General features: G+C 39.0%; 1 protein-coding gene across 6 annotated transcripts in view; it reads right to left on the bottom strand.

Moving 5' to 3' along the window:
* The window catches only part of FAM3C (FAM3 metabolism regulating signaling molecule C), a 58,038-nt gene that overhangs the window by 1,671 nt on the left and 43,939 nt on the right, over positions 1-12,428 (bottom strand). The window contains exons 9-13 of one of the 6 annotated variants that reach the window (XR_003431903.1): positions 11,247-11,373; positions 10,497-10,653; positions 6,563-6,826; positions 4,804-5,810; positions 2,919-3,032 (exon numbers count right to left, since the gene is read on the bottom strand). Coding sequence is in view for 1 of the 6 variants with exons in the window: in XM_027102087.1 (XP_026957888.1) it covers positions 10,564-10,653; positions 11,247-11,373 (217 nt within the window). In the remaining 5 variants the exon portion in view is untranslated. Of the gene's footprint in view, positions 1-1,180; positions 3,033-3,075; positions 3,240-4,803; positions 5,811-6,562; positions 6,827-8,295; positions 10,654-11,246; positions 11,374-12,428 lie in introns of those variants that run through there. The other 5 variants (XR_003431902.1, XR_003431906.1, XR_003431904.1 and 2 more) reach the window with 5 other exon arrangements.

Genomic DNA, 12,428 nt, shown 5'->3' with positions numbered 1-12,428 from the left:
AATATTAGCTTCTGTTTCCTTTCATACTATTAACTTTGACATTTTTTCATACATTGAAAAAGAAGTTCATTGAGCAGTTAGTTACATGGATGTGTATTTCCTGCCGAAATGGCAGCTTTCTATGTTGTAAATTAAAATATGCAGCAATATATTGACAATTGTGCTATTTCAGCAGTCAGATTAGTTGAATTCTATTCTCAATTAGTTTAACTTGTAAGGTTATTATAATAAATTATACAGTAAAAGTCTTAACTGGAAAAAAGAATCTAAATCAGAATAATGATCAATTTGTGGATTTGATATCCTGGATATTTATTATGTTGTGTGAAATGCTGCACTTCCATGTGAATTTTGAGTGGTCTTGTTTTAGTATTTATGCATGTATATTCATGATATTTTACAAGGTTCCTGGTGAAAATTACAGGGCTGTATTTAAGGTGGTATTTTAATGTAAATGCTATGTTTTTTATGAATTGTTAAATATTTCAGTATCATATAGAAAAAATAGATTTTCTAAGTTCAGAATGGACAAAGAAAGAATATTCTTTTTCTCAAAATAAGCTAAAGAAATGTTTCCCTGACCATCCTGGTCTCATTCTATTTCCTTTCAATTTTATTTAAAAGGCAAAGCAATAATTTGTGAAAAAGAGCAAACCATGGAAAATGACTCTGATCTAATATTAAAATCAAGGCTAAACATTTAACTGTGACCCTTAAAATTTAACAAAATTACTATTTACTGAATGAGAGACTCCAAAATGACAAATGAACAAATACAGTGCTTATTTAAGAGTGGTTTACCATTCTTTAGCATCCACTGATGAGAATAACCTGAAAAATAGACATTCTTTTTTTTTTTTTTTTGCGGTATGCGGGTCTCTCAGCGCTGTGGCCTCTCCCGCTGCGGAGCACAGGCTCCAGACGCACAGGCTCAGCGCCCATGGCTCACGGGCCCAGCCGCTCCGCGGCATGTGGGATCTTCCCGGACCGGGGCACAAGCCCATGTCCCCTGCATCGGCAGGCGGACTCTCAACCACTGCGCCACCAGGGAAGCCCTAGACACTTATTCTTATGCCTTTTTTTGCAAAGTAAATCTATTTTATCTGCATTGAAAATAAGCACTCTTTCTTAAAACATGAAGACTGCAGTTTCCATTAATGACCATTTTTTTTCCCATCAACTAGAAAACTTTTCGTAATTAACTTACCAACCGATTGTGAGAACCAGGGAGACTTTAATTCACAAATACATGACTACTATTCAGCCATTAGCACCACCCCGTAACCCCCGCCTGCCTGAGCAAGAACTCCCAACTCCCAAGCTGTGTCTTTGGTTTCTTCTTTTCAGTCTCCCTGGCATCACCATGGAAGCCATCCATGAATGTCTCACCTGTTTTACTGGTTGACTGCCTAGCTTTGGCCCATTTCCTTCCCAGTCCCCATCGTAGTATAGGTAGCAGCATGGTGCTCCTGGAAATACACGTTCTGGGGCCCAAACGCTTCTATCCAGTTTAGGCTATTGTGCCTTCATGGTTTAGGGCTCCTTATGGTGCAGGTAACAAAAAAAAGCAACCCAGACTGACAAACATTAAAGGAAATGTACTGACTCAGTGGCTGAAAAGTCTAGAGTTGTGACCGATTCAGGTGAAGTTTGATCCAAAAGCTCACACCATGTTCCCAGGGCTCATGTCTCTCCGTCTCCAGCCTAAAGAGTCTGGCTTCTGTGAAGTTGTCTTCGACTGCAGGCTCCACAGGGTTCTGTGCCAACCCCCCCAATACCCTAGTCTCAGCAGCTCTGGGCTCTCGGCTTTTCTCATCAACATGGCTGCCACACTTCCTTCCAGATCTAACATTCTCCTACTACTCATTCTAAGGAAAGGGAGAGATTCTTTTTTTTTTTTTTTTGGTTGCTCACACAAGAGAGATGGCAAACTTATTTCTCAGAATGCCCAGCAAAAGTCATCATTGGCTCTGATTGGTTAATGTACCTATCCCTGAGCCAATCACAATGGCCATTGGGGATTGGGGTTGGATGGTAAATACACTGATCATTTTAAAGCAAGCAAGACCCGTGCTGGGAAATGGCAGTGGGGTTCATTCCAACTAAACCCACATAGTTTGAGAATAGGAATGAGTCCACAGAGAAAAACCAGGCAGTTATGTTACCATAAAGGGTCCTCTATACTGGACAGTCCCCAGTTCTAATGATGTGTTTAGGAAACAGCTTTCTGGTATCACATGGATCAGGCTCACTGCCAGACAATCACTGTGGGTAAAAAGTGCCTTGATTTGTTTAAATGCCCTTTATGATGATAAAAGGGGAGGGAAGTTACACTCTAGTGTATTAATTTTCAATTTACGAGTTCAACATTTTGTAAACTGGGAACTGCTTAACAGAGGCAATGGTTAGAGGCAATGATGATTATCTTGAAACATGATCAAGAAAAACGTATCAAACAGCATTATCTGTAATCTCTGGATAAGGAAGTTGGTTAATTAAAGCATTTCCCTGATAATAATACTTCACACAACACAAAAACACTTTAATTTGTTTGAATACAAATAACGGCCTTATTTCCTTATTCATGATCGGGGTGATAGTTGGTTTTGTTGTTGGTGGTTTTTTGTTTGTTTTTTAAGGAACTATGATAGTTATACTAAGAATACAATGGAATTGAACTGTGTAAGTTAGGTGCTATGACCCCATTTTGCAGATTTGTAACCACATGATATTCACAGTAAATATTTTAGAAACACTTTAATTTTCTGAAGTACTGTCAGTACTGATGTGTTTGGTTTTACTTAAGATGTGGAACCAGAAGAGCTTTTCATCCAAATATTATAGGCAATTTGGTGAGCTGCCGGTATTTTTTTGCATCACCTTCCAAAGGCCATCAAATACTGAGGAATTAAACCCACCATTTGGAGACAGTTAGTTATCCAGAACACTATAATACACTTAGCTGACTTGAAGGAAGAAAGATTCAAATCGTATCTCCAGGAACCATGTATACTCGGCAAGACAAGACTTTCCTAAAAAAAAAAAAAAAAAAAAGACAAGACTTTCTTAAGGAAAGTTGGCTAAGACCCTTGATTTATTTTTAAATTTCAGTTTCAGTATAGACCAGATGTGACAAGTCATAACATTTCTTGGAGTAGGATAATGAGGTAAACTGAGAAGGACAAACGTGTGGCCCAGCATGAAAGGGAACACAGCGGTACACCAAGGACTCAACACCTCTGAAAAAGAAAATAATGTTAGTAAACACTTAGATAGCACTTACTATGTACCAGGCATTGTTCTAAGTAAATCGTATATATTAAGACATTCGATCCTCACGATAACCTCATAAAGTAGGTGCTATTATTGTGGTCCTTATTGTATAGAAACAGACACAGTAATGGTGAGGTAAGTAGCTGGCCCAGGTCACAAAGAACAGACTAGCTTCAGAGACTGTGCCCTTAACCGTCATATCGTTATTGCGTCTCTCACAGAAACAAAATAGTACAGAGTTTACAGTATACCATTTAAAGGGTTTGGGGATTTGTAAACATAATGACAGCTACAGGGTGTTCCTCCCTGGTTTGATTATATAAACTTGGTTGAGAAGCTGGAGAGAAGTGATGGGAAAACTGAGGTCTTAGAATTCACCATGAAATGTAATTAAACTACACTGCCTCTTGATTTCTAAACTCTAAATGATTTAAACTGCCTTCTATTTTAGATCACAATGTGGCTAACAGTTGGATTATGCTTCAAGAGCCTAACAATCATTCCAAAAGGAAATGACTAGGGGTGAAGATCAAACTAATTTAGTGCGACATTAAATAAATACTTACATCCTTTTGATTGTTGTGCTTACAGACAATTGTTACATAAGGTGTTATTTTTAATAGATGGATGAAATTTACCGTTGGTAACAGTTTACATCCACATCCAAAGAAAAACCAGTAGAGATGGTTTGCATGATTAAAATCTCTTGAAACAAAATCATGCTAGAAAGAGCAGCCTCTCCCACTTGTTGTAAAGGGAGAGTAATAATAAATGTGGGCCAAGTCAACACAAAGTTTCACATGTGACTTTTAAATTTGCAGAAAGAAATGAAAGCATCTGATTTGTGTGTGAGAATTAGAAGAGCAGGGAGAACGGGGATATAGGGCTGCCTGTTTCCCTCTGTTAAACTGCCATTCTGAACCCTAGGGGTGATTCACCTCCAAAGAGGCCAGGAAGCCTTCTCTTCTGCATGTCAGTAACAGCCGTCTGTGATCATGGCTCATATCCACCCCGCCGTGTTTAGCCAAGAAAAAGGAAGGGTGGCCCGTTATAGATCCTAATTACTCTTTTTTTTTTTTTTTTTTTGCGGTACGCGGGCCTCTCACTGTTGTGGCCTCTCCCGTTGCGGAGCACAGGCTCCGGACACGCAGGCTCAGTGACCATGGCTCACGGGCCCAGTCACTCCGCAGCATGTGGGATCTTCCCGGACCAGGGCACGAACCCGTGTCCCCTGCATCGGCAGGCGGACTCTCAACCACTGCGCCACCAGGGAAGCCCCTAATTACTCTTTGATAAAAGAGGAATATCACTAAATTTAACTGCATATTTAAACACACCTGAACTCTTCGTAACCAAGGAAAAGTGTAAATAAACAAAATGTAAGTCAATAATTACCTATTTATTTCTAGTACATAATCTATACTTTTAAAAAATGTTTAAAAAAATTTGTCAGTTGTATTGTTTTTATATTTTCCCCAGCTTTATTGAGATATAATTGACATATAACACTGTGTAAGTTTAAAATCTTACCCATTTTAATTGCTTGATCTCAAACTCCCTGGCAAACAACTCATTTTTCCTCCACACAAGGCTCTATGCAAGCAAGGCAAGAAATAGCCTATGGTACAACAGCAAGATGGGAAAACTGAAAAAGTAAATGTGATAAATCCTCCTTAACATGCCTGATATTTAATGGGTCCAGGCTTAACACTTTCACAAGCTGAAAGATAAATTTCTGAGAAAAAATTCTCCCCTCTGCTAGCTTAAACACTTTTTCTTCACCCAAATCACTTCTTGAGAAACTACACTCTAAAATTTTTTGACTTAATATATTAACTACAATGTCAGAATTTCAATTGCCACAGTGCCTGTAACTATGCCCATCCCACAATCCCAGTGCTGTAGAACTGTAAGGAAACTTCTCCAGGGTATTTTTGTAACGGGATTTGTTTTTCTTCATAATGGGATTTTAACAGTTCCACAAGAATTGGCTCTCAACCCCATTCCCAGGCCAAAAGTTTCAGATTTCCATAGGAGTTGAAGTGTCACCTCATTTACTGATCTTAAATCCCAGGTTCTCTCCCTGAGGGAGAACAGAAAGTCACCAGGGAAAGGTGCACTCCCCTTGGTCAAGGGCACACGGGCTCACTCCTCACACCTCAGGATATCCTCACCAACCACTCTCCTTCTTCCACCCAGGGTCTCCCCATGAGAATCACAACCCTCAGAGACCACAGTCTTCCCCAAGACTGAACATATTTCTACCCCTCAGCATCGTTTGCTTTCACTTGTCCTCTGCTCCGAGCTTGGACCTGCAAGACATTTTCTTTGAAATTCATTTCTATTCTTGTCAAACGAAGCACACAGTACTTCTCTCATCAGGTTCCCTCTACACGGGGGTGCAGAGAAGCCAATTTCCAGGTCTGCCATCTCATTCCACTGGTGACGCAGAAGGCTAAGACCCTGCAAAGAATTCCTCGCACCAGTACTGAGTTTGTTCATCTGATCAGGTGACATCCAAGCAGTACCAACAGCACCTGCGTGGAAGGTAGACAAGCAGGACTGCATATGAACACATAATGCATTGCTGAAAATGTGTTTGAAAGTCCAATGAATACATTTCAAATAACAGACTTATAAGGGAAGTGTTGATCCCAGAGACCAAAAAGAGGTTTCAAAGTTCTCATTCAAAATTCTTCTTTTGCCCAGGCACCCCTGCTGATAGGTAGGAACCTTCACAGGCCCTCTGAGCAAGAAGCAAATGCTGGGGTGCAAGGGGGTCAGCCAAGTCTCAGTATCTTCTCTGACCTGATGGCCGCCCCACCCTGCCATGGGCAGGAGTTGTGTGGAGAGTTTGGAGGTTTTCGTGTGCTCTCTGGGGCTGGGGCTTCAGCAGAGTGTCCTATGAGACTCAGCTGCTGCCATAGGAAGGAATCAGAAAACACCCCCTGCCTCTGACTGAAGTCACATAACTTCACATACTTGTGGGGGGCCAGCAAGTGAAACTATATCATGTGATCATTTGAAATGCTAGCTGCATGGAGATACACAAAAGCTTGAATTCTGCACATGAGAGAGAGTTCAGCGTCAGAGTGGAAGGGTTGGTAGTATATAGTCAGGGGCCTGGAGGTTAAGGAGAACCTCTGGTGAATAGCTGTAGCCTCTCTCATGATCTTACTACCCTAGTCATTTAATGGTTCCCTTCTGGCTTGGTGTCTTGGTCTGTTTGGGCTGCTATAACGAAACACCACAGACCGGGTGGCTTATGAAGAGCACATTTATTTCTTACAGTTCTGGAGACTGGGAAGTCCAAGATCAAGGTGTCAATAGACTCGGCGTCTGGAAACGGCCTGCTTCCTGGTTCGCAGATGGCCATCTTCTCACTGCGTCCTCACGTGGCAGAGAAGCCCAGCCAGGGAGCTCTCTGGGGTCTGCTTGATAAGGGCAATAATCCCGTTCAGGAGGGCTCCACCCTCATGACTTAATCACCTCCAAAAGGCCCCACCTCCAAATAATACCATCACGTTGGGGATTAGGTTTCAACCTGTGAATTCTGAGGGGACACAAATATTCAGACCATAACACTTGGTATGATGGGGTTGGAAAGCTAGAGGCTGACTTAACTTTCCTCTATGGCTAAAACATTACTAGAATGCAAAAGACATAGCAATACTAGAAATGCTAACAGCTGCATTTAAAGAGTAGTTTGTGTCAGGCATTTTGGTAAACACCACAAATACATAGTTCTATCCCAGTTTTGCAGGAGACGATACTGACTTTCTCAAGGTCCTCACGTAGCTGATGGTGGAACAGAGACACATACTCAGGCAGGTCTGTGTACTCTTAGCCAGTAGGCTACCCTGTCGAATTACAGAAGTCTCTCCTCTTTAAGATTTTAGGCCCTGCTCCTCTCTGCTTATCAAGTGAAACAATATGGGATGATCATATGGAACATCAGAAGCTTGCAGGTTCATAAATCAACTTTCCCTAATAAAGGGAGTATCTTTTGCCAACTGAGTTTCAACTTGTTCTTTCAATTGTCAATACACTCAGGTGGTAGGCATGATTTCTGCAGAGCTGAACAGGGAGCTTAGCGATGGCAGCCCGCTGTACCTGTGAACCAGCTGTACTGGGAAGACTGTCTTCGCTGTGTTAACGTTTGCTTATAAACTACCCATGGAACAAACCCAAGAGAAACCTCTCTTCTGTCTCTACCCAAAGGGCTGGCAGTCCCTCTTCCTTTCTGAGCACTCCTAGAAGAGTCATCTTAGTGTGGAAAGTGTTTCCTTAATACAGCTGCCCTCCAGTACTCTGCCCCTCACTGGACTGGAGGAAGGTTCTGGGACAGGACATCTCTTAGATTCCAGATGGGCTTTCACCAGGCTGGCTACACCATCCTTTGCTGCTCCCTGATACTCCCAGGCCAGGCCTGCCTGCTTTTTGCTCCATCTAACTTCACTGGAACCTCAAGGAAGGAGATGGGGACAATAGTAGAGGCTGAGGCCAGGCTGAGGGAGCTTTGAGGGAAACAGAGATTAGCCATTGGCATGTGCCAATCAAAAACCAAGTCTACAACAGAAAAATCATCCTGGGAAGAGACAGCCAAAGAACGCTTCTGAGGAATGCTTTAGAAAAAGTAAGATCTGGTACTTCATTCTACAACTCCTAATTTACATGCACTTATTGCTGTCGAAGGCCCAGGTGAAGAGGTTAAGTGGCAAATCTTTTTCCTGATCAACACGAGCAATTATTTTTCCCTTTCATATTCATTTTTTAAACTATTGTAAATGCATTTCCACTTTCAACTGCTCTACTAACTGAACATAGCACATTTCTCATTCTTTCATTTAAGAATGGGGAGTGTCAATGAAACTGAATTAAACTATCATCTTTTGGGGGGGTCAACCTATTTATAATTTGTATACACTAAATATAAAAGTGCATTTCAGGCTAAAGGCATTGAGCTTCGTCGGGCAAAAAATGATAAAATATCAGCTAATTCATTTCAAAACAAATACAATATAGAAAGAACAGTGATAACCTTTAATTAAAGTCAAGAATATACAGATTCTGGCTCAATTTTCCTTTCATTTCCCCATATCACTTATTTTCCTACTGTCTTTGCTGAATTTTAACAGGCCTATTATAATATACTTGTCCTGGGACAGCCTCTATGATTACAAATAAAAAATACACATCCATAAGTCCTTAAACACCATTTAAAAAACCAAAGTGTCAATGCCAAATTTTTGATTTTAATGAAAATTCTGAACATTAAATGACACTGCTGCATTTACAATGCTGATTTTTAAAAGCTATCTGAAAATAAAATACAGTAAAATTATTGCTTCCAAAGTTATGTTGACATAATGTATACAAGGCAGAATTGAAACAATAGCAAACTGCATGAAGGCAGTTACATAACCAATCTTTATACCTCCTTTTGGCATTTTATACACCTCTACAAAGCTATCATGTTATAGTCCTTATCCTGAAAGGGATGTCCTGCCGTCTAGATACTTAAATTCTATCCATGTTAAGATATCTCCTGAGGATATTAGTGTGTTTACCCATAGGAATGACTTTAATTTTGCATGTTAAGCAGTACAATACACACTTGACAAACCTCAGTGTGAAGTTCTACAGGCATATATTACTTTGCCAGATAATACAAAAAAAATTCACAATGCAAAACCAAGAGTATTTATTCTTATTATTTTTTAAAAAAGCAACACTTATTTCACAATCCCTGGAACTGTAAAATAGCCATTCTTTTAATTTACAGAATTGAGGGAAGTATTTTAAATGTCAAAACACACATGCTGAACGTGATTTAGCGTATCAGCACCAAAAACCTGAAAAGTTTACAAAAATTGTTTAGATGTGTAAGGTGCATTTATTCATGAATTACATTCAGTTTGAGGGAAGAAACAGTACCCCCAAACTCACTGATATTTAAGAAATAGCTGAATAACTTCCACCTTGGTTTACAGCAAAATAAAAAATACTGCTTTTAGTTTTTCTTATATAAGTCATCTAAAATTTAGATCCAAAATTGAACTGCTGCCTTTTACTGGGAATAGAAGTTTGATTGTTACATTTTTTATGTTCCAGTTTAAGATACTTCACACACAATAGTTAATGCCCTAAAAATATTTTAAAAACTTGAGTCATTTTGTGAACATCTGAAGTTAAGAAAAGGTAGATCTCTTATATTTTTATGTAGAATTGGGTATAAAGTCATTGTGTGTCAAATAAAATTATTTTTTTAAACAGTATCAGTCCCAATCAGTAATCAGGACCTTTCTAAATATGTCGTTAACTTTTCGGGCAAAAATTACTCTTACGAAGTTAGATGAAAGTAAATACAGAATTTCTTGGTTTACAATCCAAAATTATTGTGACATTAAAACATGCCTCTTTCAAAACCACTTGGTCATTGCTGATGACACTTAAATAAGGAAAACTTAGGCCAGTATTGCTCTAACTATACTGACATGCTGTCCTGAATGACCTACCAAGGCTGGGGAAGGGACTTGGCCTGGTTCCTCAGCTCTGCGGAGTTGCCCGCCCCCCCACCCCGCAGTCTTACTCTATAGCTTATGCAAAATCAACTCATGCACACTATTAACTCAAAATCCAGCAAGCTACAGCCCTGATGCACCTACATTCATATATTTCCTCTTTACTGTGTACATTAAACGAAGAATTCTGTTGTGCTTTTCACATATTTGATACAAGTTTTCATATTTTATTTCTAGGTTTCTTGGGATGGAAAGAGAAAGACTAAGAAAAGAAATACAACAGGGGAGTCAGACTGTAAAGTAACATTACACACACAACTAGCCCAATATCTTTTTAATTTAAAAGATACTATCATCAAAAGGCCATATATATATATAAAAGAAAACAAAGTCTCCTCCCTAAAACCCATATTATTCCAAGATAGATTTTTCACAGCGACTAGTATATATATCAATACATTTTTCAAATCTGTTCAGTTATCCATTGTATAATGCTTTTAGAATTAAAAGATGCCATTATCATCGTAGTCTGAACATTGTACCATTAGGGAGATGTGCTTAGAAATGGTTCAGTGATTTGCTCATTATGATGACTATTTACAAAGATGTCTATTTACGTTAGCAATAAATAATCCTGATATCAAAAGAGATAATGGTCATGCACACACCGAGATGGCTGCATGCTCTTAAAATATTTACATGTAGTTTTTCGGTTAGGGCTTTCCCATTAGCAAGTGAAAGTATGGTCCCTTCAATTTTCTCCACATCAGTCTTGCTTCTGGGGGATGCATCCTTCCATTTCTACAACTTCAGGCCATCCTTCATATTTGTTTGTGTCCTTATTGTTCTTTATGTGCTGTTGGAACACAATCATAGTATACAGTTTTTAAAATTTTAGCGAACTGCATATCTGCAATAGCATACTTATGCGTACTCACTTCAGTAACACTTCTATCAACATGTAAATTATTGTTCAATATATTAAATGAGCAACACTTGGCATCTGGCACGTAGTAGCAGACCTTCAAAGAACAGCTGAAAGAACAAAACACTGCAGATGGTCTTTAAAGGATCACTTGTTAGTCAAAAGTAGGTTTACATTCTACCAAGTTCTAAAGTATTTCTAAACTTAATTGATTACAGCAACAAAAGTTCAATTAAAGTCTTTAATAACCAATTTCCTAAAAGGCTTAAGATAAAACTAATCATATGCCAATGCATTGTCATGTAGGAAAAAAATTTTCATGCAGAATTGACTATTTTTAAGTTTAAAATCAAAATAGTGCCACGGTTATTTCAAATACTTGAATACCAAGAACCTATGAAAAACACATGAACATATTTAATGTCTGCTTTATCTAAGTTTCAAATAACTGGGATAGGAATAGGCACTGCATGATTTCACACAATTGCTTTTGTCCATTAATTAGGAAAGCCTAAGACACTAACCTGTTCAAAAGGGCTTTTTGTCTTAATGCCTTTTCCACCACAGAAGACCCAGTTGTCTCTAAAACCAAGATGAGTAATAGATGTACTCCCCAATTCAGCAATGAGCTGCCGGGCCTCATCATTGAGTCTTAAAGAGGGAGGAAAAGAATAATTCAATAAATGTAGTGCCCTGTATGTTATTTAAGTAATACTGATACAGTTAGGATACTTAACATACAACCATGAAATAAATGAGAGAGAATGCTGGCTTAGATAAGAGAACATAAAAAAATTTTTTTTATCAGAGTAACATTCCTACTATTTGAGTTTTTTTTTTTTAATGAATTTTTTTTTTTTTTTTTTGGCTGCACGGGGTCCTTGTTGCTGTGCACGGGCTTTCTCTACTTGCGGCGAGCAGGGGCTACTCTTCGTTGTGGTGCGTGGGTTTCTCATTGCGGTGGCTTCTCTTACTGTGGAGCCTGGGCCCAAGAGCATGAGGGCTTCAGTAGTTGTGGCTCGCAGGGTCTAGAGTGCAGGCTCAGTAGTTGTGGTGCACGGACTCAGTTGCTCCGAGGCATGTGGGATCTTCCTGGACCAGGGATCGAACCTGAGTCCCCTACATTGGCAGGCGGATTCTTAACCATTGTGCCACCAGGGAAGTCCTATTTGAATTCTTTAGTGATGAAAGCCATGAAATCTAGAAATTCATTTCAAGTTCATGCTATTTAGAAGTACCTTTTAGGTGTCTTTATTTCACAACAACAATTCATTTTCATTTACATCCATCAAATAAATAAGAGAAACTGTAGTCAGCAGGTGCCTATTCAGGTTAATCCAAGATCTTAAGCAATCAACATCTTTGTAAAATTAAAAATCACTTTGAATCTCCACTAAACCCTTTGTAAATTACAGTTGAATAGAATAAAGGTAAATGTTGATAGAAATTTGGATGTTTCTAACACCAGATGTTTTATTTAAAAGAAAATGAATTTTGAGAATAGGGATATAAATTCTACTTCAGAGACAACTGCCAAGTGGTTATTTAATAAAAAATGAAAATATTAACCACATAGCGGCTAAGAAAGGGCAGTGACAAAAGGCAACTGCTAGGGAAACAGCTAACTGAAAGATGCCTTTAAGGAATTTTGTGAGTGATTTTGTGAGTGATTCTCCACCTCTCCTCTGTCTCAAAAGGGAGAAGAA

The sequence above is a fragment of the Aethalodelphis obliquidens genome, unplaced genomic scaffold, assembly GCF_003676395.1.
Source record: "Aethalodelphis obliquidens isolate GAN/ISIS:26980383/991018 unplaced genomic scaffold, ASM367639v1 scaffold5, whole genome shotgun sequence".
In the NCBI taxonomy this organism is placed as follows: Eukaryota; Metazoa; Chordata; class Mammalia; order Artiodactyla; family Delphinidae; genus Aethalodelphis; species Aethalodelphis obliquidens.
This window is presented reverse-complemented; position numbering and strand designations above follow the sequence as displayed.